This window comes from Apteryx rowi, unplaced genomic scaffold (assembly GCF_003343035.1).
Source record: "Apteryx rowi isolate R43461 unplaced genomic scaffold, aptRow1 scaffold_21, whole genome shotgun sequence".
NCBI lineage: Eukaryota > Metazoa > Chordata > Aves > Apterygiformes > Apterygidae > Apteryx > Apteryx rowi.
The window spans coordinates 3,254,700-3,282,308 of NW_020448419.1; the positions used below are offsets into that span (position 1 = coordinate 3,254,700).

The following is a 27,609-nucleotide window of genomic DNA, read 5'->3' on the forward strand; positions in this document are numbered from 1 at the left end:
GGGGCGCCGCGAGGGGCGCGGGGGGCAGGTGCGTGCGCGGCGGCCGTTGGGCCGGCTGCAACGGCCGGCGGTAGGTGTCCCCTCGCCCGGCGCCGCGGTGTGTGCCGTGCTGCGAGGTGGTGGCCGCTAGCCGTGCGCCGACCAAACTTTCTTTAGCGCTTGAAGTCTGCCCGTTGCGCTGGTGCGAGCTGCATTAAGCCGGCTCCTTTCGTGAGTGCCCTCCTCTGCCGCGGCTCGCGTTGCGCGCCACGCGTCCCCGGCTCTGCGGCCGCGTAACGTGGTACTTCCAACCTGCTCCCCTCCTCTCTTCCCCATCTCCTGGTCCCTCCTTGCCGCCTGGCTCCCTCAGCCCCTCTCTCCCGCCTTCCTTCTGCCCCTGCCTTGCCCCTTCTCGGTGCCCTGGCCCCCCTCGTGCCGGTGTCTGGCACTCGCGCCTCCGCTGAAGGCGCTGCCCTTGCCCGCTTCCCCGGAGCCTGAGGCGGCCTCCGAGCCGCATCCCCTTTGCCCTCGCCGCGTCCAGCTTCCCCCGGTTCGCCTCGCGTAGCAGCGGAGCGGGGGGTTGACCTCACCTCTGCGAGGGCAGCTGGGCGCCAGCCGGGACTTCTGCCTTCGTGGGTTTTTTTTTTTTTTTAGGCTGTGCCCAGGGCTGTTTCAGAGAAAGCCTTTCTCTTCAGCTGTCCTTTTCCCAGGGCTCTGAAATGGGAATCCAGCGCTGTGGAGAAGGCAAGCAGAAAGGGTGATTTCTCTGCTAGCCTTGTTCTCGCAGCGTTGCTCCTCCAGCACCGCCTCGGGGGGTTGTGTCTCGGTTGTGCGGAGGAGCCGGTGCCCCAGGAAGCCTGGCTGGGAAAGGTGTTCGGAGACAGGGCAGAGGGGAGCAGGGAGGCACGAGCTGTGGTAGCAGGAGGTTGCGAAAGACGAGCAGCATGCTGCATGGCTCGGATGGCAGCAGAATTGTTGAGGATAACTAGTTTTTGAGAGCCTGAACGCAGCTCTCAAGTCTTTTCCCTGTGAATTCGGCTGTGCTGAAGGCGTCCGCAGTACGAACTGGAGTGTCGGACAGCTGAGAGGGAGGAAGAAGGAGCAGTTCATGTGTCTGACAACTGTTCCTGTCCTGTTACATACTGCTGTTTTGCCATTCCTCTCAGCCTGTCCAGTAGCCAGCTGTGTGAGCCTGACCTTTATAAACCTGTGATAAATGCTTTCAAGGAGGGGAAATGCCGAATAGCAGAACAAATTGCAAAAAAACCCCGCATATAACAATAATAAGCTGGTAGGTGTCTAATAAGCTTAGCTACCTGACCGCATCCACAGTAATAAACCTTGGATTGACATAGGTGATTTGTGTTCAGAAGATAGCTCCAAACTAAACTTGAATGACTTCCCTGATAGTCAGAAACAGAGAATGTTTTCCCTTTTTTGATCCCCCCCTCCCCCTTATTGCATACGCGGCATAGCCTCAGCCTTTGCATTACAGTTAATTCATTTTTGGTAAACTACCAAGAAATTTATACGGATATATGCAGAGTGCAAGTTAAGTGATTTTCATTTCCTGACTGAAAGTCCAAGCAATTGGGCAATACTCGAAATTATTAGTTCGGGTGCTATTTCAAAAGCATTGTATACTAAGGTCTTTAGGGGAAGAGGTTTTCTCTATACATAATGGATGTTTGCTGGCTAACATATCTGCTGTAGACTAAATGGAAAAAATCTGCGATTGTAAAAATAAAGGCTGCATAATAAAATACAGCTAAGTTCTGGCAGAAGATGCATGTTTCAGGTTAAAGGGAATACTCCCTGATAGCAAGTGTGCCTGAGATAAGAAAAAATCCTGTTGTGTTTAGTGGGTGCTTTCATGAGCAAATTCAGCAATCTTGTGAAGTTGATGTATAGTGAGCCACACTGTGATAAAGAATATTAGCATTAACTCATTGTTAACAATGCATTGTGTGTATATGTATACATGCTGCTCCCCGCCCCCCCCCCCCAACAAAACTGTTTTGCCCATAGTGTTTCTTTTCAGCAATGGAAGTGCCACAAAATCAAAGATCTCAATAGAAATGAATCTCCTCTGGCTGTGTGAGAGTCTTCAGACGAGTGCATGCGGAGTGACTTTGAGAAGTATTTACCACTGAGCAGCCAATAACCACATCAGAGTCTTTGTTTTCTGTCAAACTAGTCTGCTTCAAGGGATTTAAAAAAATGATGATCATTAATCTGAACCTCTGTAGTCTATCATGTAAATATGAATGCACAAACTCTCCAGTGAAACAATAGGCTATGATGATAACTGTTATATTTTGCAGTTCACTATTTAAAATGGAATTGGCCGTAATGACTACTTTGGATCTGCTGTGTTAACTGGGCTGTTCAGAGCTAGGCTCACATACGAACATCTCTTAGGCACCATTTTGTATTTACTGTTTCAGAGTAAGAACTGGAGTAAGAAAATACAGAGTTCTTTGCAATCACCCATGCACGAGAACAACCTTAATCCCTGTCATAGGCATACCCTTATAGCACACTTTCCTGCTGTTTTGTTTTGCGGTTTAAAGATAGCTATATTGACTTTGCTTCACATTTCACAAAGCAAAGGAGTGTTCTCCATGAATTCTTGTGACTTGTACCAAGTTTCAGCCCAAAGCAAAACCTTTCCAGCTGAGTTATAAACCACTGAAAATGGCATGTATTTTCTTCTATTAGGAATGCTGAAGGGATTTTAACCAGAGTAGTACTTACTTGCTATAGCATGAGTGGAGTGTAAGGAATTTCATGGTGAACGAAGCAATAGTTGTTAAAGAATGTATTTGGTAGCTTTGAGAATGCTGCTGCACTGTGGTGTGCGGAGCCTACCTGCCAGAACAGTAGTGGTACGGACTTCCAAACAGATCTGGGAAGGCTGCGAAGAAGCAGACGTGGGACTGACATTGTTAAATGCACCCTCTTCTGTGAGGAACGGCAGTGAAATCTGCTATGTATTACATAGGAACTTTGTCCAGTGCCTGCCCCCACTCCCTGCAAAGTGTGAAGATGGTAAGGTTCGGAAGAGAAATGCCTCTCCTGAGCTTTGCGCAGATCTCAGTGGAGGAGAGTAAGAGGTTATGGCAGCCACTTGAGATCAAATGCAAGCGGGTGGAAGGCGAGCAGTTCAGGCATCTTGCAGTACCATTTCCTCCGTGGAGTGCTTCCGCTTCTAAACTGTAAGTGCGTTAGGATCAATTAAAAACTTCTGGCTCTGCAAGACAAGTGGCACTTTCGTGCATCAGCATTGGATGTGATTTCACTTATGTTTAGCTATCCAATGACCTACTAAAGTCTTTTCACTGGCTTCAGTTTGGGATTAGGATGTAAAATGCTAAAATCAAACGAATGATTGTTTTCCTGGCACTTTGCTTTTCCTTACAGAGAATTAGATTTCTGTTTTAATCTATGACAGCCTTACAGTTAGGAAAATATATTTTAGAATTAAGTCTCGTTCTTGATAAGTAGTTTGGATTCACAAGGCACTGAAGAGAAATAGCTGAAGTTTAAATAGGCGAAAGATAAAAGTGACTAGTCGCTTAGGTGTTTTTTTGTGGATATATGCATGAGTATGTCTGGTTTAAGATGCCAGTTTGCTAAGCACTTGCTTCTGAAAAATCATGTTTCTTCATGCAGCCTTCAGTTGGGCTTTCATAACCCCTTCTCCTTTACTGCTGAGAAGAGACTGAGTCTTTTGAGTAGTGGCCTGGTCTTACAACAGATGTGCTCTATTACTCCTAGAGAGAAACTACATCTATTTGAGGAGAAGCTTAAAGAACTGGCTTGATCTACTCTGCTGTAGAGAAACCCAAGGTTATAATAGCTCTTTCTGATGAGAGTTTTAAACAAAAAAAACCCAACAACCAAAAAAAGATGCAACTAAGTCCATGGGTGAAGCTTTTTTCTAGGGGGTTGAAAATAATGCAGAATATATTACTAGCTGAGGCAGTTAATGAAACCTGAGTATTAAGGAAGACTTCTCACAGGACTGTTACACGGTCTAAAGGGGCTGAAACCTGCCTTGGCTATGTCTTCTGTGCTTTATTCTCCTTTGCGGCCCGTGGGAACAAGATAGGTGTAACTGAGTTAACAAATAGCTTGACAGCTCGGGCACAGCTGACCTGGTATCTTCTAAGAGCAGTAATTGGCATACAGAAGCAGGCTAATATGATGGTATATATTTAAAGATAGATTTGTTTTCAGTTCTTGCTTAAAGGCTTTCTTATCTTCCCTAGTGATAATATGTACTTTACATAAAGAATTTGGCTGGTCTTTGTAGCTTACGTTATTTACTTTTACTTACAAGTTAACTATATCAGTAAGGTAATGTAACACTACCTAAACTGAGGGGATGCAATTCCAGTTTTATAGCTGTATAGTTTTTTTCTGAATACTTAGTTTTCTCTTAGAATCCTTCCTTGTCTTTATGAAGTGGTTTTGAGCTCAGATGATGAGTGCTGTGTAAACTGATGTGGGAGAATTCTCAGACTTCTTTATTTGGTTAGAATCTTTTTAAAGGAGATTATCGAGAGGATGAGATACACTCCCTTCATAAGTTTTAAATAAACATAACATCTGAATATCATCAAACAAAAAAAGGCTGGAAGTTTTCAGGAGTGGTTTAAGATGTCGATGCTCATGTAACTTGTTTTCTTTCTACATTTTTTAAACTCTGCACAAGTCTGTCACTACAGTATATTGCTGAGGCCTTGAAAAATGAATGACTATTGTTCTGTGTGTATAAAACTAAAACAATAACCTGAACAACAGTTTATTTTTTCTGAATGTTTTCAGTCTGGAGGGAAGAATTAGCCCAACATTTTAGGGTTTTGTTGTTGTTTTTTCCTTTGCTGCTGATCTTTATGTGGCAAACAAGTATCAACTCTGTGCTGTGTAAAAAATATTTTATCTAAATGAGTAGAAGTTGTAGTTTCTCTCTCACAACATAGAAGAGTAATCAGATTGAATTAAAAATTTCCCAGCAGGTAACTTTCAGGAAAGGGGAGAGCCTGAACTTAGTTAACTCCATTGCAAAGCTCTCATTGACTTCAGCTGGGGGCGGTGGGGGGGGATTTGGATCCCCTGCAGAAGGGTTAGAGGCCTTGCCTCAAAAGAATACAGCGACACCATGGTTTAAGTTGCAGAGAACCTCTGTTACTATAGCATCTGAGCAGTATGGAGTGTTGGTTGATACTAAGGAAAATGAAAATCAGAAGTAAATCATTTAAGTGAGTGAGGAATTCTGTGTGAGAGAAGGGGAAGTTAACTGTGAATGGAAGTTGCACATTGGATGCTTTCCTCGCCTTACATTTGGTGTGTTCCAAGTACTTCTTCTAACAAGGGCTGTAGTGAAATAGAGTTAACTTTAATCTTTACAGAGTCTTTTATCTATTATAGAGTAAATGCTTCATAAGCACTTCTTAATTTATTTTCACAAGATGCATTAGATGATGAAATTGTTCCCAGCTGAACTATTGTAGGTCCAAAAAAGAGACCAGTGCCAAAAAAATACTAATTTTTAATCTGTGATTAGACACCTTGGACCTAGTTTTCAGGCTGCGTAACACCGTACAGTCAGATGTTCAGAATGACTCCCCAGTGACTACAGATGAATTTGGGCTCAGCATCTCTGCAAATTAGAAAATGAAACATGGAAATACGATTCCAGCATCCACCTCTCCAAATCAGTATTATGCCCATGAAAGCTGCTTTAAATGACTTGCCCTGCATCACATGAGAACTCTGGCAGAGACAAAATCCTCCCTGTTGGCATTTGGCTACCTTAGCTATAAATTTCTCCCTTTATTCCTTCTTTCTTGACTGCATACTTTGCAGCACCTACAACAAGTAAGCACTCATGCTGACAAATCGAGACCGCATAAGCGGGTAAGGCTATAGCTATCCTGAAAGCGTGGGAAATGAATGAGGCCGGGGTAGTCTGAGGGGGCTTCTGAGAAACAAATCCTGTTCAAGTTGGCGCTTTTAAACCTGCAGGAAGTTAGTCTTCAATTACCAGAGTGACCACCTGTGTCATGTAGTGTCATCAGCAAAGCTGCAGCCTCTGCTGCGCTTTCCCTGTACTTTCCCACACAGATTTGTACTGCTTGAGCTGAGGGATGACTTGTATGGCTCAGGCGGTCTGTTTGCCTGTGGATTTAAGAGAGGGCTGTGGGGGGGGGCCCCGAGTTCCCCTGCTCAGGTTTCCCAGCCCATTCCCTTGTCACTGAATCGTGGGGGAATTGGGGTGGAAGGGAGCTCCAGGGGGAGCAGAGCCAGCCCAGTTGGATCAGATTGCTCTAAGGATTGAGGTTGCACAGCCTCTCTGGGCAAACTGTTCCGGTGCCTGACCACTCTCACGGTGAAGAATTTTTCTCCCTTATGTTCTTATAGAGCAAGTGGGATTTCAGTGTGCAGGTCCTGGCTTTAACTTATACCAGTGTCCAGCCCCAGTCCTACTTGATTCCAGTTGTGATTTCCTGTCCTGCTTCCAAGCTCCAGTGCTCATGTCACCTTCCGCAGCATTTTCTTTGTGAAACCTGTTCCTTTACCCAGCAGACGTGGTTCTTGTGCCAGCTGCAATAAAAGAGGGCATATCTACCCCTCCTGACTGTTTCAGGGGGTCGTTGCAAAACTAGGGGAGTGGGAGTCTCTCTCCCTGTCTCTTAGTTCAGCTGTCAGCCTAAAGACGGTCATAACAGTAACTGCTCGGGTGATCCTGCTTGGCTGCGGCCTGCCCGTGCCCAGGGCATTATGGAATGTAGCAGCTACTGTATCCGCTCAGTGCGGCGGCCTTTCGCCTTGACTCTCCTCTCTCTACCCCTTCGCTCCCCCTCCTTCCCCCCAAAAGAAAAGAAAGCCTATAAGCCTCTCTTTCATCTCCAGCCCCCCCCCCCCAGTTTGTGGGGTGGCAAAAACTATCTTTGCAGGGACNCCCCCCCCCCCGCAGCCTTGCACCCTTGCTAAGCCATGGTTCAAGCCCTTTCTCCAAAGTGAAAGAAAAATTGCAGAATATTGTGCCTCTGGTAGAAACAACCTGTATTTCTTAGCTTTGTGTTTGGAAGCACTCTGGTAGAAATCTGCCAGAAGCAGATTCAAGCAAATGAGGTAAATGATGTAAAAATTTCAGGAAGCAATGTCTGGCTTAATAAGGCACTGCCACGAGCCCTATCTGGAGTAAAAAGCCTAAGGCTGGTCTGGTTTTTTTGTTTGTTTGTTTTCATTTTTAAAAATTTTAATTTTAAAAACTTTTCCCAAAGTTTTAAAAATCTTTATTTTTTCTAAAGTGTTCTTAAATTCTTAATTTTTAAATTTTTTCCACTTTTCCACCTTTTACTTGAAAGAAAAATTCTTAAAGCAGGTCTATTTTTATTTTTTTAATTTCTCAAATATTTTATTTTTTAAGGTGTTCAAAAGTTTTTAATTTTGAAAATTTTCAAAAATGTTTTAAATTCTCAATTTTTTTTAAATAAAACTTAAATTTTAAGCATATTAATTTTTCTAAAACATTTTAAAAATTTAGTTTCCTTTTTGTTTTTCAAAACTTGTTAGAAATTCTTAAAACTTTAAAACTTAAAAGCATTCTAATTTTTTGTTTTTTAAATTATTTTCCCCAGAATTTTAAAAATCTTTTAAAAAATTAAAACAATTCTAAACTGTTTTCAGAGTCTTTGAAGGTTCTCTGATTTAAAATTTTTAATTTTTTTTTTCATCCTGTTGATTGGAAAATTGACTGTAAGTATTTATAAGAAACATCATTGGTATCGCTATGGTTTATTAAAACACGTACTCATCTGAGTCATGATCTTGCGGTTGTCAAGGTATATGTAGAACTTGATTCCCATATTTATACTGGTAGGATTCAGTACAAACTTCTCACTTGTGGCAGGATTGACCCAATATTTGCATCACGGCTATTCTGATGGCAGAACTACTTTGTTGGGGTATGCTCTAGTGAAATGAGTTGGAGGTGAGATTCAGCGAGGCGTAGCTGCTAGGAGCAGGACTTAAATGTTTGTATTTTGCTTATCCCTAAAATTGTGGTCCACCTATCCCTTTTCTATAGCCCAGGGCTTCTGATCTGAAAAACGCAGTAGCCATTTTTCACTTAATTGCATGTGGAAGGAAAAGCTTTGTTTCTGTGCTTTTTGTCTCCAATCTGATCCCAATCCGTAACATTCTTTCATAATTTTTATGCTGAACTGTGCCTGGCACAAAGCACAGTGGCAACCGTGTACCCCCTGGCTAACTTCATACATCAAGTATAGATGAAGGGCAGAGAGCCCGGGAGCAATGGCCAAAGCCCAGGCCGTAAGCTGCAGTGGTGCAGCCTTGGGCAGCCCTTCTTTCCAGCCTTGTCCCTTGAACCCTTCCCTGCGAGGGATGGGGAGTGGGGCAGTGGGCTCTGTCCTTCCCAGCAGGGCCCGAAGCCTGGCGGTGGGGGTGCTCCGAGAAGTGACAAACGTGGGCATAAGGTCAGAGAGGAGCTAGCCCCAGGTCTCCACCCGCTCCCTTGTCTGGCTTTATAGAATAGTCTTTACTGGTCAGGAATATTAAAATGAAGGTGTCACTTTTTGCTAGTTAGTGTTGGATGTGGGTCTAGGGGATCCCCACCTAAAATGAAACCTTGAAGCAGTTATCTGGCAGGCACTTCAGCATGGATTTGTCCTTTGGTCTTTTATGCCCATGTTCTGCTGTGCCTTGGAGGTAAGTATCCCAAAGTTCTTAGTGGTGCTTTGTGGGCACGAATTTGAATAACCTCTTTGTTTAAAGGTATAAAATGAAGAATATTGCTAATGCAGGATCTGAGGTTATGCAGACAGTTAGGAAGCAACTTAATGGAATAAGTATAGAACAACCACATTACTCATTCAGGGCTGTGAAACTGGAGGAAAGTGGAGAACTGGCACTATGTCAATAAATAAAAAGGTGGGGGGGCTTTTAAAGGTCAAATTAAAAGCCCTTTAAAAAAATTATTCACTTAAATTCAGACTGGTGTTATATGCAGCACACTGGCACTACCAGGTTAAGGTCACTCTAAATCTTTCTATTAAAGGAATTTGCGATGACAATTTGCCAAAAGCCAAGCCACTGCCTAGCAGAAGCACCCAAGGGTAGCATTTGAAAAACCCGACAGCTCGCAATCATTTGCATCACTGACTGTGACGTTCTGACTTTCTCTGTTACTCCTCTTCCATTTCTGATCACACCTGATCTTTGCCTTCTCCTCCTCCTCCTCCATTGATTATATACTTGGAAATGTTCCAGGAATCTTGGGGCTCCTATCCAAAGGGTTGCTTGGCTTGTTTGCTGGTAGCCGGATGATCATAAGAGCTAAGCCCCCATAAGACACCTAAATTTGTGTTGATTTCCAAATCTGTCAGCTTAGGAGATGCACAACACCCACCCAACTCAGATTTGAGTCTTGAAAATGAGATCTTGCTAATTCACTTAGGTGTGTTGGTAGGAGCTGAGCTACTTGAAAAGTCTGTCTCCGAAAGTCTCTGGTTAGAATACACTGAGTTGAGATTTCTTCTCTTTTTTTTTAAAAAAAAACAATTATTTTTTATTTTCATGTTCTGGATTTGAGTGGGTTAGGGAAAAAATGAATCTCTACTTTTTTTTTTTTTTTGGCCATCGAGTTCTGGGTTTCTTTTTCTCCTTTACAGGGCTATATATAACTTCTTCAACTAGAAGATAAAGGGAACCGAGAGGTAGTGCTAATCACTTGTGCCCTGTTACTGTTGTCTTTCAAGCTGTGTATGGTTGCTAACTCTGTTCGGGGGAGTGATGAGCTGGTCAGCTCTTTGGGTGAGGAAATTGAATTCATGGCCTCCTTATGACTGACAGTAGTGTGTGTTCTGGGTAAGAAAACAGTTTTCCATATAGTACAATAATTTCTGTAAATATATGAGCCAGGCATTTGTCATTTGAAACAAGCTTCTGATTCAGAGCCTTGAATCGCTCTTTCTTGAATGTAAATTGTAAAAAGAGATTTTCATGTATCTTTTTGATTGCTGCCTTCCTTTGCAATTCATGATTGCAAAGCAATACAAAAGCACCCAAACTGGCCTGGGCGTCAGTCAGGACTCTCCGTCCACGTGGAGTGGGAAGAGTTGCTTGTAGAGGTGATGAGGGAAGTTTAGTTCCCTTCTTCTACACCCAAAGATAAGGAGTCTGGCTTTTGGTGGGAGGGACTTCTACAAGTTATATTTAGCTTTTAGAATATATAAAACATTATCCACGTGACTTTTATTGCCACTGTTAATGGGGTGGAAGAGTTTTTGAGATGTATACAGGAAGTCTCACAAAAATTAATTCTCTGATGCTGTGTTTGTAACAGAGCGGAGATACAGTGTTTATCCAGCATGGTAGCTGTACGACGCTTAATATCAGAGTGGTGTAGTTAATTTGGAAAACAGGCATGGAAATATGACACTGCTTCAAGGTGGTGGTTATGTGGGACTTTAAGGAAATAATGCACAGGTTAAATTTAATTTTTTTATTATTATTTTTTTTTTACACAGAAATCTTCCTGTAGCACAGAGGATCCTCATCCCTTGTCATGATAAGGATTCCCTTCTGTTGTTTGATAGATATTGGAGGCTCTCTCGCCCACACCCCGCATTTTTGAATCTGATTATAGTCAACATCCTACAGCCCACGTCTAGAAAAGTCTTACTTTGACAGCTGTGTGTCATGAGCACGGACAAATCCAAACAGTTTTGGGGTTTAAGCAGCTGATTTGAAAGATTAATCAGCAAAGCTAATTAATCTTGGACATAATTTCTTCATGCCTGTTTCCCATCACTGCCCCCCCCCCCAAAAAAGTTGTCTCGTTCCAAGACAGAAGAACACTTAGTGTTTTAATTTTTTTATATATATGTACATAAAAATGTGTATATTTTTTACTCTCATTTTATGGAGAGTTCATATCACCAGAGCAGTTTGTTTTCTCTCTTTTTGAATGGCAGAGATTTAAGAACACTTTGCTAGGAGCTTATGGATATTGACAGCTGTTCAACACCTCTTCAAGGCTCGGTGCTTTTTATAAAACAAATTGCTCATTGCACTCAAACAGTACCCAACTCTCAGGTGTACAAGATACTAGAAACTATGGAAAAATAGAAAAAGCAAACAATGTGGATGGTACAAACTCTGTATGTTAATTCTGTTAAGGGCAGTGCGTACAGGACTGTTATCTTGTAATGAGGAAAAGAAGGGTTGGTGGCACTTTGTGGAACAGTGAACTAGCTCTGATCCCAGCTGGGAAGTTCCCATAGCACCTCCCGGCGTTAATGCACCCGCACTTGTTCAGTCTTCTAAAGCTCCTGTGGAGCCTGTTTGGGTGTCACTACACCTGTGGCACAGTTAATGCACAACCCAGGTCTTCCAGCTGTAAAGAGCTGGATGCTCTTGTTTGATCTTGTTTTTGATCTTTGATTTGATTCTTTTTAGTGTAAGAGTTTACTCTTTTATTTGTATTTCTGCCTGTGGTAAGATGAAAACGTGCTTCACGCTTTGTTTTATTTTTCTGCTTGTTCCACCATAGCCTTCTGACTGGTACTGGACCGATTACTTAGCTTCTTTGTATCTTGTTTTTCCAGCTGTAAACTAGGAATGATTCAACTTCAGTGTTTCATAAACACTCATTACTGTGAGTCTGGTGCTCCATCGTGAAGGACTGTACTGGCAGTGTGGCATAGATAGGTGTTATAAAAATGCCATTTCTGAAGCAGAAAGATAAGATTTTATTCATTTATGATAATGTCACCTCCAATAACTTAATTTGCAGTTTAAAAAAATGTTAAAGGCATTTGACTTTAATTGGGATCAGTTAGAGCCTTTTTTCTTCAAAGAAAGGTAAAATAATCTTGCATACTGTTGCTTTGAAAGCAGATGAGTTCTGAAGCTCTAAAATACCTGTAACACTTGAACAGAAATATGCACCCTCTTTGGGGATGAATTGTGTATTTAGCCTGGTTGCCTGTGGAAATGAGGCTTAAGCAATTTTTCTGCCTGCTTGTTGTTGTCTTCCTTTCTGGGTCCCTCCATAACTTTTAAATCAAACTTGGCGAAAAGGTAGAGGTCTGAAGACAACGGCGATTTTGCAGATGTCATGAAAAATGGTAGGGGAAAGAGAAGAGAAATCTTATTAGGGCCAGGCTGCACTGATTTCAATTATTGTTAGGCACCAGGGACTCCCGATGGGTGAGAGATGTAATGAACACCCACCTGTGGGACAGGCTGCAGTTAGAGCTTGTCTCTCTTGAGTCATGTGCGAGCTGTCAGTCGGAAGACATGAGCGTATAGGAAACCAGGCCTCCTTAGTTCTAGTACTGACAAACGTGCTGGTTTTCAACTGGTCTGAGCTGTGGATGTCACCACAGAAGGGTGAAGGTTTTTAACTGATTTTTTTTTTCCTTGGGGTGGTGGGGTGTGTGTGTGTGTGTGTGTGTATGTGTATATATATATATATATATAGGTATACATACTATATATACTATGTATAATAATATATATGTGCACCCACACTACTAAAATCTTCATACTTGGGTAGTAGAAATAATAGAAAAGATTTTTAGGGTAAAGCAATTGACAGAAGTCTTACTGCATTGTAATAGATACTATTTCAGGCTTTCTTGGCAAAAACAGTCTTTATATGGTAATTAAAGGTTATATAGACATTTAGCTCTTGTCTATATCTGAAAGTTAATTTGGATTAAGGGAGGCAGTGGACTTCTAATAACTATTTGTAGTACTTTGCTACATGGACTCTAGTTTGACAGTAAGTGTCTTGTGTCTGTTTAACTTCATCCACTTCCAGCTTTTCTGGAATAACTCCATGTGTTAACAAGTCTGGAGTTATTTAGTGCTGTCTTCTCAGTAATGGAAATACATTATGTCAGAAAAATGGAGATTAGGCCTGCGATACTAAATTATCACTAGTAATATGTCACTAAAATATCTTAAGGGTGGTTTCTAGACATCGCAATTTGTTAACAGGGGTGGCATGGTAGCTAGTGCATAATTACCTGTTCTGTGACTTGACGTCTTCTTATTTTCCTTTTTGCTAGGACTCCACTGTTGTGACTCCAATCATTCTCAGAACAGATCCACAGGGATTTTTCTTTTACTGGACAGATCAAAATAAGGTAAGAGAAAGATTGCTGCTTAGAATGGTTCTGTTTCAGCTGGTGCGATGGGCAGTAGTCAGGAGGTTTTGCTTGCTAATTCTGGCATAGCAGACAGAAGCATTGCGTCAGCATAAGTCCCTCTGCTTCTAGGGAACAAATATAATAGGCCCATGCTCATCCCTGGTGCACAAAACATGGAGAGAAGGGAAGTAAGTCTGGAGTTTTCCAGTACTTTGGCGCTTCCCAGCCTTGATAACAATCTCTTGACACCTGGTAAGGTATAGAATTGTTCTGGTTTACAGGCAGAGTTCAATTTGGGACGATATTTCGGTTTCTAGTTGATTTGTGTTTTCTCTGCCTGCCTTCCGTGCACTAAAGACTTTGGCTGTGGTGCACGGCAGACCCAGAATTCCCAGATGCCAAAGCTCCCTTTGAATTAGTCTTCCTGAATTGCCACGTGCTCCCAGGCCATGCCTAGTGGGCCACGTCACTAAATTCTTACTAATCCTTGTTGGACGCTTACTTTCTTTTAAAAACATTCCTGTATGCTTAGATCACACTCATGTCTCGGGAGCTGTTGGGAAAGCTCACGGCCTGGTTTATCACTGTGTTACTCCAATTTCACATCCGTGTCACCCCTTGACAACGGCACTGTCATGTCCCCAGCTGTTGGGGACTGTGGAGTTGCACTAGGGTGAAAGAAGAGCAGTGCCCTGAGCAACTGAGTGCAGTTTGTTTCACATATCAAATATATAATAGCAAGTTATTGTTGCAAATGTTTGTTGTTATAGCAAAATACTGTATTAAAACTAGGAGCTGAATGGGTTCCCCTCTTCTTTATAGATGAATTTTCAAGTATTTCTCATGAAATAAGTGCTCGTACCTGTTGCCTGTTGAAGACAGTATTAGAACTTGGTAGTGTTCTAGCTTTAGTGTTGTGTTGGAGTATATGCCAGAATGACTAAATACATGGTTGTAGTATCCTGGCTATGGGAACTCAGTTTACCAGTTCTGCAGCCCTTTTTCATAATTTCCTGCTGATTTTGTGTTTAAGTAACAGTGCAAAAATTGCCTGAGGAGGCAGCAACCTGTAGACTCTACAGGCTATCTGCTGTTACATTAGATCTTATTTGTCTTCCTCCCTGAGTTTGATTATTTTATTTTTTTGAGGAGATGGAGTGCAGTTGTGACTCAGTATATTTGAAAATCGTATCATGGAGTTGCAATAAAAATCTTGTCTTATTTTGGTTGTTCTTGTACAAGGTGGTGCTGGTTAATAGTGTTCATCTGTTGACAGCCTAGAGTTGTTAAATTACTGCTCAAAGAAGCAAAGCTTTGAATCCCATTAGAAATTGAAGCATATTACTGACTTACATCAACCAAACAGCTAATCCAGAACCTGGTGCGAAGTCTTCTCTTTTGTTTCTCCCCTTGCATAAACCAATTGTATAAGTTGGGGGGGGGGGGAAAGGAAGAACTTCTTAATAATAAATGGAAAAACAGAGTTGATTGGAGAGTTTTTTTCACTTCTAATATGTTTGGCACTAAGACCTCCTTCAGTTTCCTACTGTTGTCTGTAAAAACAATGTCTTGAAGCAGTTCTGTGAAGAATGGCTATTTATAGAATTGTTGTTCCCATATTCATGAAAAAATGTATTTATAATGCCCAGAGCTTTTTTTAAAATGTTGGGTATTTGTACAATAGACCGAAGTATCAGTTTGATTTTTAAACTTGCAAATCAAGCCTCTGTAAAGGGCAACAAAAAAGATATTTGTCTGGTTAATAATTCATGACAACTAAGTAAAGCTTGCTTCCAAACCCCATCCTAATGGTCTGTTTAAAGAAACTAAAATATTTCTATTGGGGTGCTGATAGTGCAAGGAACAGGAAGGAAATGCCACTTTCTGCTTTTGCAGAGAATGTTTGGATTCATGTTTGTTATGAAACTACTGACATTAAAAAAAAAAGAAGGTTATATAGGAAATTCTCTTAATTTCCTTCTCTTTGTGTAAACAGTGATCTTTTGATGGCAGTGGAGCTACTTGAAGGAATATCAGGACAATGCAGCCTCTTTGTGATTGTTTTCTCTTTTTTAACTGATTATTATTTTTTGAAGCAACTTGCCTTTGTCATAATGAGGGCCTGTTATTTTCTGAGTGCAAACAAAATGAACTATATAATGCAGCAATTCTTTGGAGAAGCCTGCCTGCCGGCACCAGTGGTCAGACACATTTTCTTGGGTGATCCCAACACGTGGGTGTGGAGAGTAGGCATGCACAGCAGCCGTTCTTCCAGCCGGTCCTGCCTGCTAGTCACTCTGAGAAGCAGTAAATCACAACCTGAATAACTCTAGGGCTTTCAAGTCAGAAATCTGGCTCAGGAGTCTGTTTGCTGTTGCTGTATAGGGAAAGTTATCCAAAAATTACGTGAATCGCTATATAAAAATTGTTCCCCCTGTATTAGATTTTTATTTAGCTTAGGGAACTGGTGGTTGTAGCTCTGCAGCTTTCTCTAACTTTTTGTCTGGGTGAGCTGCTGCTTGCATTGATTTCCTTTCTCTTTGGTACATCTCTTTGCAACAAAAAGCAAATAGAAAAGGAAGGGAAGAAGAAAACAAGCCATGTTTGGTGTCTAGCAGTGTATTTGGACAGTTCTTTGGATTGTTCCTCATGCACTCAGAGCTCGAAGTTCCTGCTGAAGATGCATGCTGCTCTTTGTGTATAGGATGAATGATATCTCAGCGTTTCCTCCCCCTCCCCCATTTTTCTTTAGTTATTTTCCACTTTTTCCCCCCTGTTCAGTCTTATTTCTTTGCAGTATGTGAAGCCAGTCAGTTTGTCTATTCCATTCAGCATGATTGGTGTTCGCCAAAATGAGTGTGCATCTAGGTTTGCACATAATCCTCCCAACCTGGAACCCATGCAATGACGTGGTGGCAGTCTGGACATGACAGCTTCCAAATAGTCAGTCGTCCCCCCCCACCCCCAACCTCCCCATGCTTGGTGGGACTCTTGTGTTACAAATAAAGAACATGTTCAATGCAGCGCTCTCATTAGTGTTACCTCCCCCTTCTTTGTGAATAAGCAATCTTCCTAAGGCCTGCACCCAGTCTGTGTGTCTGGATAATGCTGATGTAGAACAGATGATAGGTGAAAAAGGCTGCTGGTAAAGTTATTCTTAACGGTGTGGATTCTTGCTGCCCTCTGTAGCTTCCTGATAAATAAGTTAGTAGCAAGTTTCAGCATTTGCTTGAAGAAACCATATGTTTCTAATAAAAATGATCCTGGGTCTGTAGTTTCAGCCAGGTGAGAATCTGTGCCACTTAGGTTACTCCCCATGTGAAGAACTGTCAGGATGGGCATTCTTATGGTGATGAGATGCTGGTGGCAGTCAGATTTAGGAGAGCTGCCTTCCATGGCGTTTACTTCTAAGGGCAGCAACTGAACTTGGAGACAGAAGGCAGGTTGAAGAGACAAAAAGCCCTCAAAAGCCTGCTTGGCGACAGAGTGGCCATATCAGTGCCCACTCATAGGCAAGGCAAACGGTAAGCTAGTTGCTCAAGACTCCCTCAGTGCAAAGGAAGTATCCATGCGTCTTGCTCGTTTCCTCATGACGGTGTAGGATCTGACGGGTTAACCGCATTTGGACTGGCTCAGCTATGTCCTGCCAGGTACCCGGGTCTGGCATGACTGCTTTGGGACATTAACAGGAGCCGTATTAAAAAGCGGTTGACCCTGCTTCTCTGTTTCAGTGACTTGATCAGCAGAGTAAAAAGTAGCGTGGGATGAAATTACCTACAAGTTCTTCCAATCATGTGCCTTTTTTTTTTCTTTAATATGCTGCGTTTGCCTTCACTGCCTATTGCAATGTGGTCATATTTGCATTGAAAGCCTCTGAGCAGGTTCATTTAAACCCTGATCTTGCAGTTTGAAGAAAAAAAATTGATATCCTGCAATTCGACGCACTTGCTGTATGTTTGCATATTAAAGTATATTTTGCTGTCATCAGTAAAGACAATCCTCCTAAATTAAGTCATATGTACCATTTTGCTATGCCTTATTGTGATAATATCCAGGAAATTGAAAACCTTTGTTTTAAACAGATGGCAGGACAGCTTTCTGATTTTAATTGTATTTTTTATTATGAAATTCTTTTGTCGATGAAGGCTCTGGAATATTTGCTTCATCTGTATGTGGAATGCTGGCTGATTTCATATTATTACTTGAATGATTCTCTACATTGGTTTAAAAGAAAAATTAATGAATGTGACAAGCTAGCATCTGTTACATATCTTATTGTTTCAGTAATGTTTCTTAGCTATAGCAAAACCAGACAATGTTCACTGCACTGTAGTATTTTTTATGAGCTGAATAAAACATATCTCAATTCCTTGCTTTTTTTTTTTTTTTTTTAATAGAATACCATTGCTTTCACTTGTTCTTATTCTAGTCACCAGCGTTCAGGAAAGATAAATTGAAACTTGATCAGGGGAAGAAAAAGTCTACGAGAATAATGAGTAATAATAGACAGCATTTCTCGGGAGATGAGAAGAGGCTAGAAGAGTTCGGTGTGTTTAGCCTAGCAAAACAAAGCCAGAGAGGGAATGTGATTTCTGTCTATAAATACATCAACGAGTGCATAGGTAAAGTAGGAGAAGAAATATGTATTGGTGGCCAGCTTGTGCCTGATTATTCTTGCATCCTTTAGCTAGAAGTCATACTATTGTCTAATGGACATTAGAGCAAGGCAGTTAACCGTGGGCTCAGGGCGGTTCTGACATTGCATAAGAAGAGGAGTAAAAGGAGCAAAACAAATGCTTTTAAGGTGGAGGAATTCAAGTTTTTGAATGTCTAAGGGGTTGTATGATGTGCCTGCCTCTTCATCTCACTAGCACGCACTAATTTACTCCTTTTTGAAGTAGGAAGCTAGGTACCAACAGTGACACAGCGATTGCTGAAAATATCAAGGATGCAGACTCAGTCTCCTTGGTGCCATGAAAAGGAATCAGCTGTCTAACAGCATGTGTCATGCAACTAAACATAGGTACCCAGTGCTGGGCACTCAGCAGCGATTTCTAATCCCTCTTCCAGAGAAATGCTATTGTAAACAGAAGATGTTCCCGTTTGTCCAAAGGAAGTCTGTGCTGAGAAACTGCTCTAAGTGGTGAGGTGATATTTAGTCCCCTGGCCCCGAGGAGGGGAGGTATGGTGTGTGTTTTCCCCATCCGCTCGCCACGACTGGCGCGTGGGCACTGCCGTGCCGGGTGGCTAGCAGGAGTGAGTGCCCGCTGCGCAGGCCGGGGGAAGCTTGCAGAGCTGCGAACTGCAGCTCGTCTGTGCTTGCAGGAGCAGGTGGGGTGACAAGCCCACTGCGCTGCAGAAGTACCTGCAGACGGAGATCCCCCCCCACCCCAGCCCTGGGCTGCTCAGATGAAGGCAGGGAACACCTAAAGATAGAGGGACTCAGTCTGTACCTGTTTTTTAGTAATGAAAATTTTGCAGTTTCCAAGAGGAGAAGGAGTGGTAGGCTTGCCATTTAAAGGGATAGGCCTGTTTGTGTGTGTGTGTAAATCTCACTGGCAGAACTGGCAGTAATATGCTATAGCTCAGCCACAGACCGAGTTCGCTGTGAGAGCCTGTAGCAAAAAGACTGTACCTTGAGCCAGAGCTTTCTCATTTTATGAGACTGCATTATGTGCTTCCTTATGATAAGAGAGGATGGGATTTTCTGACCTGGAAGGTCCTTTCCTCTTGTGTCCTGAGGTGACAGCGAGTTTCTTTGGGCTTGAAAACCCACCACTGACCAAAAGTGTGAAGTAGAGCCCCCGGGCTGTGCCTGTAGCGCATAGGATTCTGGAGGATTAGGCTCGGCTTCAGCATGTTTGTAAATTCTAAGTCACTCGCATTGCCCTCTTTCACATGAAAGGAGATGTGGCCTTTTCCCAGCCGCTGGGGGTTTTGGCTGTGTTATTTAAGAGTTTTCTTTGTGTCCATTTTGAATCTGGGCTTTAAAGCATTTGGGTCAATATTTGTACTGGCCTGTGGGTCAAAGATCTTTTCATTACATCCTTATAGGTTTTACAGTGCCTTCGACAAGCAAACAATAAAGGCCAAAGTTGATATATCAATATTTAAACTATGCCTAATAATTTAATGAGAGGAACATAATATTTAATACTACTAGATTTAAAAATACCTGCTCCAAAACCCAACTGTTTGGCTTAATTTATTCAAAAGCAAGGTTACTCAGTGATGCATCCCACTGCTGAAAACATCCACGTGCATCATTAAACATGCATTCAGACTTTTCTTCCTTGCATATAAAAAGAGGAGAGAGGCTAAATAACTAAACCCTTTGAAAAACTGAGATTATAAATAACATTAAATGAGAAAAGGTGATGCATGTCTCACCAAGCAAGTGATTATTTTAACATGTACAACGTTAAAACTTGCTTTTTTTTCCCTCATTCCTTTAGCAGCTTTAGCATTTCAGCAGTTAACATCCCTTACTGTTAATACTGTGTGATAATGGATTTTGGATACATGGGCCTCTCGCACAGTTCCTGTTATACAAATAGATTTGCCTTTTGCTCTAGCTGCAGAACACAGTTACCACAGGAGTCAGGAGAACTTAGATCCCTGTACCACGCTGGCAGTCTGCCACGCAGGCACTGAACAAGACTTGCCTATCTAGATTTTTGTGGAATACTTTTTGGTTTGTAGGGAGTGAAATCTGTATTGGGCGATTTATGGTCTCAGTACTCTAGTACTTGTGGGCTTCTTCATCAACTACTCTGAAAATATTATGTATAATTTTCATCCTCACATTCTCTAGTGTCAAACTGGCATCAACAGAAATAATTCCAGATACCTTCTTGGCTTCTTATCAGAAGGAGCCTTGTAACTTCGGATTATAATCTTTTTCCACTGAAGGGAAAGTTAAATTTCTAGCAGAATTCAAATTTCCTCTTTGTTCAGATACATGCTTGTTCCCTGGGGGGACATCGGGAGAGATTGTTAGTAGCCCTCTCTGTTCCCTGTCAAAGAACAGTGTTGCATTTACTTGTGCGTCAAGCAATGTGGTCACAGCTGTGCTACGCAGAATGGGACTATGTTGGCTGCTGTATGCTTCAGGAAAATTCATGGCTGCCAAAACACACTCCTAATATGATTGATCATCCCTATCTGAGATGAGAGAAATTGGGAGAGCTGCATAATGCTTGTTTCAGTTCCTGTGATTTCTCTGTAAAAAGCTGCAGCACCGACTCAAGAATGGTTTAGGTATAATAATTTTACATATGTAGCAGCTTTCATTCCATGAATGACATTGCTCAAGACTGACTCCATGTGGCACTATTCATTTATCATTTACTGCTTGTGTGAACTGACCAGGGAGCTACAGGTTAATTACCTCTGATTCATGAGGGCAGGTGTCGCTTGTTATATTGCACTTGGAAATTTAAAGGGAGGGAGGGGTCTCACCCTCTTGCAGGTGGACAAGGTCTTGAGCAGGTAATGGTAGTACCTTGGCACAATTGGGTATAATTGGATGGGAATCCCTTTTTCAGAACAAATAAATCATGTGCTAGAAGAGGTGACACAGAGTAGTTTTCACTGGAATCCAGATGAGTCCCCTAGGACAAAGAGTTGTGGTGATTTGAGTTTTTTACTTCTCAATGAAACTGAAAATTAGAAGTGAACCTGAAATACCTAGTAAAATAACAATGGCAGCACATCAAATATCTGCGCTTTACCAGGGTTTGCAAGCTTCTTGATTCATAAAGGACTTTGAGATGCAATGTTAGGAGGAGCATGAGTGGCATTAGAAATTTGAGACCAGCGATGTCACTGTTTGAACTGGCTGCAAATCTTTGGATAAAAAAATGGCCCAGAAATACTGCCTTCTGAAGCTGTGAGTCTGTCCCATTTCTAATGGGGAGGGCTGGAAGAAAATCTCTTCAAGGATGCAGCTGCTTACTAGAAGACTGTTGTAACCATTAGGCTGAGCAGTATATAAATCAGAAGTGAAGTCTTAAAGGTGAGTTTTTCCTCTGGTGAAGATGAAGATATGTGATAAACAGCACAAAAGCCAACTTATTGAAAGTAGATGAGCTAATTAATCTATAACAGCAATTTTCAGACCAGGGACACTGACACCAGTTTGAAGCAACTGAACGTGAAATGTTAAAAGGTTGAGCTGCTGGCTCTGGTAGCAGCCAGAATGGTAATCCCAGAAAGTTCACTTGCATGAATGTGCTCTCTCTTTAATGTAGAAATAACTCCTCACCTCTGTCTTTATACCGGAACTCCTAGGTAGTGCCTTTAAAGAAATGGTATAGAAGCTAACACCAGTACTGATGCTTTCACACTGGAAACTGTGTGACAGTGCCTTTTCAGTTAAGAACTGTGCCTCCTTGCTTACCTTATATATACACTACATAGATCTTTTGAAGGGAGAAGAACTTATTGTATACTGAAGTGGGGCGGATTTCTAGCTCAGCAGTTAATGCAGTAGGGGCATCAGCCAAGCAACAATGCATAGTCACCTGGAAGTCTCAGATCATGTTTTTTCACAATCACTTAAAAATCAGCATGCAAGTGGAATAAAAGAAGACCGGGAGAGCGACAGGGGATTGCCACAGAAAATGAAAATTGAAGGAAATGTTTCATGGAGGTCAACTTCCCATCAGACTACCAATTTTATTTTTAAAAGGAAATCTCTCTGCTTTCAAAACATGGAAATTGTTCAAGGCCCATTAGGGAAATGATACTACATCAAACACAGAAGATCCCTAATGAGCAACATTTCCCACTAATATCTCTAAATAACTCTCTTATTGTGAAGGAGGTAGGAATAGAAAATGAGGTTTGGGTCAATCCACATTGTAGGTCCGTGTTTCCATTTCTGAAGCAAGAAAGCCAAAGAACTTCAAAAAGGGAGAATGACTTCTGGAGTATCAGCAACTTCCTGAAATCCTACATCGGGCACCTTTAAATTATCTCCATTGCTGAGAACAGTCCTAAGACAACATTTTGTGGTATGCAAGAACATTAACTTCACTCTCTTACCGAGCGTGGATTCTGATATTCCTACAAAGGGAGATGGAAGGCTGTCTTTTGTTTAGGTGGGCTGAGAGTTAGGAAGCTTTGACTGTAGCTAATGATAAATATCAAGGACAGTCAAATCTCTTTTATGAAAAGTAGCTTATTGGAAACCTCCCGTGTAAACTTCCGTGATGTGGCTGTTCGAACCAGTTCTGTGAAATTTTCAGCTCAAATATTTCGGCGAAGGAAAGTTGTGGCCAAAGCCATTAACATACACCGAAGTAACTACCTTAATGGTGTTTATGTCAAGCTTTCAAATGCTAAATGACTTAAATAAGAACTTTCTTGTAATTTACATCTGTTTATAGTACCATTTAACATATCGGGAGGTACTTGGCTTTAATAGCTATGTGTGCTTTTAGGAAAGAGTGTGGGCTGGGATTCAGAAGACCTGGGTCCTAGTCTCTTTGCTGTCATGATTTGCTATAACTTGGCAATGGGCTGCTTTACCTCCCTGTGCTTGTTTTCCATTCTGTCCTGTGCTGGCTTTGTCTATTTGGAGAAGTCCTCTCTGAGTAAGTTAGAGCAGGGACTGCCTGTTACTATGTAATTACCACATAGTACAAAGTGGTTCCAGCCTACTGCAGTCCATGTAATTTGGTGTTAAAGATGCTAATGTACGCGGTGTCTCCTAGCTGAGCAGAAATGCTTGCAGTGAAAGAACACAATGGTTTTGTTATAAGTTAGCCTTCACATTCTCATTTCTTCTCCTTAATTAAAGTCTCTTGTGTTCATGTTCATTGCTTTTACATACATTTGCTTGAATACGTGCTGTGAAACTTGCTGGCTGGCCTATTATTAGCACAGTTTAGAAATTGGCTTCTAGGATGTCAGCTTTGCTGATCACTGGGAAGATAACTGAGCTCTTGGAGTGCCTGTCATACTGCATTCTCGGCTGTCGCTGTGCAAGTTCAGATGGTTTCTCTCTAGTGCTTGCTGTCCAGACTGTTTCATCTCCCCACCATGCTTTCTATTTGTTTTTCTCAAACGCTTCAAGAGAGAGTGCACTGAAAATAATGATCTTTAAATAAAATGTGTTCTCTCTACATACATGTAACTTACCTGTGTTGAGTGTATGTACTTTGCTAGTAGTCAGTGTTACGTGATAAATGTATTTGAAAGTTTTGTTTAATTTTTTTTTTCTTTTTAAGAAACTTGGAAAAACTTTCTGAAATACAAGTAACTGGGGATGAATGTCCACATGACCCATAATTTTGCACTACTTGCCTTACTTGCTTTAGGGCTTCTTACTGCATGCTTGACCTTGCTTCCTTCTCCTGCTTTTGTTTACTCCTACTGTCTTGGCAGTGTTTTACAACAGCTCTGCACACTTGGAGTTGGCATCACACAGAGCAGAAAAGATAAAGCCCTGGGCCTGTATTTACAGTTGGTAACAATGTGCTCTGTACAGTGCTGCCTTTTTTTTGATCGGGAGTTAATGTATATGGTCAGAAGACACTCTAAGATCCTTTCCCAGGTTATCATCTTTCAGTTCTATCTTCCTTGCTTTTGAACAACTTTTATTATATATCCCAGTACTGGCATGGCACGCAGCCAGCCTCCCAGTGCAGGTCATGAGAGCTTTAGGTTCACTGTGTGTGTCTGTGTTGCTATTATTTTTGAGCACTTTTAACTGTACGAGTGCTGTTTATATCACTATTCTCCAAATACTCTGCTGGAATAGGTCTGTAAAGTCACTAGGCAGCCTCCGCCAGTGATGTGTGTATTACCTTGTCTGTGGCCTGGCTTTTGGTTTTCCTGATGTTTTGTGCTGCTGCGTCTCCTCTGCAGGCAAAGGTTTTGCTACTAAAATTCTGGATTAGCTCTAGAGGATGTTAAATTCCAAAAATAGGGAAGACTGGTTCGGTGTCTGTTGAAGAGACTGCCGCCTTATGTGTATTTTATTTGTGTGTTCACACGTGTATGCTGTCATTAAGCAAACATTTCTTTTGCCTTTTCTGTGTTAGGACTCCTCTACACAGAGGAAATGAGTATTCTTCTTCATTAGCTGTTCTAATTAATTTTTCCGCATAGTCAAGTTTTCCGGTGTATTGTGATGTCTTGACGTCACTGTCCATCCTTCACTCACTAAGAAAAAACAGCAATAGGCACATGTTCTCATCTCTGTTGCCACTCATTTTATGATAGTGCAGCTCTACTGATGTCAAGCTGTCCCCCATACACTAGGAGGAAGGAGTAGGGCTGTGACGTAAAGGATTTAGTCTTCTGGTTTTGTTCGTTCCCTGGGAGAAGTAATTTCCAGCATCTGAATTTCTAGTGTGTAGATTCATCCGATTTTTCATACTGGCACATGCCTTTATTCAAGATGTGCTCTGCATTGTGTGAGAGGAACAGGATGTGCTATTGTCAAAGAGAACTGTTTGTGGTCGAAGAACATATTTAAATCCTGAATCTCCAGGGCATGTTAAGCACTCGGCTGTCCAATTAGCTCAATAACAATTTTGTCTTTGCGGGTATATATAACGTTGCTATTCCAAGGCTGCAGTTAAATATGGCAAATGAAATTCTACCCCTGTACCTCATTGCCGAAGAGACCCTACTGTCTGGGGGCTGGGGATTAGCCGAAGCTATCCCCGACTCCAGGGCAGGTCAGAGTGTGCCTGCCGAGCTTTCCTCAGCCTTTCGCTACCGCAGGGGCTGCAGCTTGTACGGACACCATCGAGCTGGTTGTGTATTAACTAATTGGCTAGCAGCACAGCCCGGCAGCTCCAGGTTACAAAAGCTGCCTCACGATCGGAGAAGTCACGATCAGTAGTTAGCTGGCATAGCACAGCTATTTCACCTTCTGTGATATTGAAAGCTGTCTTTCATCTGTCTACACTGGTGCTTATCCAGATCAATGCTGTCTTGTTGATCACAATATGCCGAAGAAACTGTATAAATGATAACGTTTAACTGTACAATATGTCTTGCTCTAAGAGAACTATGGATAGTTTGGACAGGTGCTTTACTACCCAGGGAAGTGACTATCTCTGGTTGATAAACAGCAGTGTTGTTTAACAAGAGAAATAATAAAAATATTGAATAAAAATATTGATTAGTAGGGTGCAGCTGTCTGGTAATAAGTGATGCTTATTTAAGTCACTGTTAAAACAGTAATGAAATTCTAAATACAGCTTTTTATCTTTTATTCTAGCTGCTCAGGACAGCTGGATGAAAGGCCTCATTTAATTAAAAAAATATGCATAAAGTGGAACATGCCTACCTGAAAGTTAGGAATATGGCAAGAAAAATGCAGGGAGAACCATTGGAGAAACTTATGTAACTTGTCTTAGGCAGTTTAGTCTTTGAGACCAGGAAAAATAAAGTCCTGTATTTAGGGGAGCTTTCAGAACAGTATAGTAACTTACAGAGGATAGCTATTTTCTGTAATTTTGCTAAAAAAAAAAAAACAAAAAAAACCCAAAAAAACTTATTTTTTTTCTCTACTTTCAACCCAGATTTGCTTGTTAAGTATTAAAGTGAGCATAGGAACATGTTATTTGTGAGCAGCACCCTTCTAAATGAAGGTAAGACTTTGGACTAACTGAACTGTTCTTTGCTTTCCACTGCAGCCACTGTTGCAGTGGTGCGTCTTGGAGTCCTCTGCCAGGCGCTTGTGCCAGCCAGTCTTCCATAGCAAAGTCTTTGCTCCGTCACCAGCTTGTGCTATATTTAAACAAAAGTTCCCAAACACACATGAAATGAAGCTGACATCATGTGTGTTGTGCAGTTACAGTGCTGTTTCAAGGCCAGTCTGATTTCTTGCAGTTGTCATCCCCTTCATTGCATTCGCATACCACTGCAGAGGATTAGACTGGATCATGAAAAATGATATATGCTCTCTTCTTTCCCAGGGAAATCTGATTGCTGTGATTCTTTTGGGATTTGAAGATAGCTGGAACTTGCCTTTCCATTCCCTAGCTTGGGGCTTTTCTCCTAAAATTACATTGTCTTCAGGTGCGGATGCACAATGGCATTTTACTAGCATTGCCTCAAGCAGCAGTGAGATGGGTTAGAATAATACAATGGTCCATAATTCATTGAGGTGACTAATAAGTAACTGGTATCTGACAGCAAAATAAAATACTTAGCAGTTGTTTTAAAGAGTATGTATATATCAGTGCACTGTTTAAAAAAAAAAAAGTTCAAAGAAACTCAGTAGATACTGTTGCTTGCTGTAAGTGAAAAGTGTGTCCCCACTGTAGTGTGGTTTTCAGTTTAAACTACTTGTATGCAGTGTAAATTATTTTATTCATCTCAAATGTTGTCAGCAAAAGTCATAGTCTGAAACTATCTCAGATAAATATATGACTTTGCATTGTTCCAGGACAGGAGCCTATAGATACTTTTCCCAGTGAAAGTTGCTAGGAAGAGCCTGTCAAGAGATGCTGCAGTAGTGCTCCTTGAGCACAGTCATGTCATACATACTAAATGAGTGAGGTGAAAGGCTTCACTCATTAGGCTTGCATACAGCATATTTTAAAATATGGAAAATCAGTTTGAAATGATACTGCTTTTCTGCTGCCCAGAGTAGGTTTTCAGTGTACTGACTGCAGATGTATCTTGTTGCTGACAACTCATACCAGTATCTTGTGTATCAGTGTTGCATATCCAGATTTGGTTTCCTATCTTGCAAACACTTGTATGTATGTTGAACTTCCAATGAGTATTTTTACTGAAATCAAGTACTACAGAAGGGTGTGCAGGAAAGGGTATAGATATGATACAGAAAGCTGGAGGTCAGGTCAGCCATTCTACTTGTAGATTGAAACATGTCTGATATATTCACGTATTTGATGCATTCAGGACATAATGCAAAGGTTTGAGAAGTTACCCAAGAAAGGGATAACTGGTAGATTTATTTACTGGGTGCTCATCTCCATAGTATGCCTAAATTTCACTAACATAAATGGTTCTGGCTTCATAGCCCTTGTATACCAAGGGGAGAACTATCTACCCTTGTAGTTACAATGAGAAAAAATTTATCTTGGCCTCTTCAGGAATACTGTTTTGAAACTGATTGCAGAAACAAGATCTCTTAATTCCTTGACAAGGCCCTTTGTCTTGGTTGAGAAGTACCATGAAGCATTTCATAACTCAGAGTGAAGCTTTTTATAAGCCTGACATTTTAGCCTGAACCCCAGTAAGTTCTGCACAAAATTTCTTTTGTGCTTCTCATCAGCCCTACTGGCTCAAATTCTGCTTCATGCAAACCTGATAGAATCTGTGTGCAGAGCTCTGTCTCAATTCGTATCTGAGTTTCCTGGGCATGCCCTGTTTTCTCATTTGGTCTGTGCAGAAGGAGGGCTTTTGCCATTTCCTTAAGTTTTCTGGATGAGCTCTGCAGCAC

At 41.6% G+C, this 27,609-nt stretch overlaps 1 protein-coding gene across 1 annotated transcript in view; it reads left to right on the forward strand.

Annotated features, from left to right (window-relative positions):
* Nucleotides 1–27,609, forward strand: part of PLCB1 (phospholipase C beta 1) — a 484,775-nt gene that overhangs the window by 48,086 nt on the left and 409,080 nt on the right. Inside the window, exon 4 of the mRNA XM_026064146.1 lies at nucleotides 13,092–13,169. Coding sequence (XP_025919931.1) covers nucleotides 13,092–13,169 — 78 coding nt within the window. The remainder of the gene's footprint in view (nucleotides 1–13,091; nucleotides 13,170–27,609) is intronic.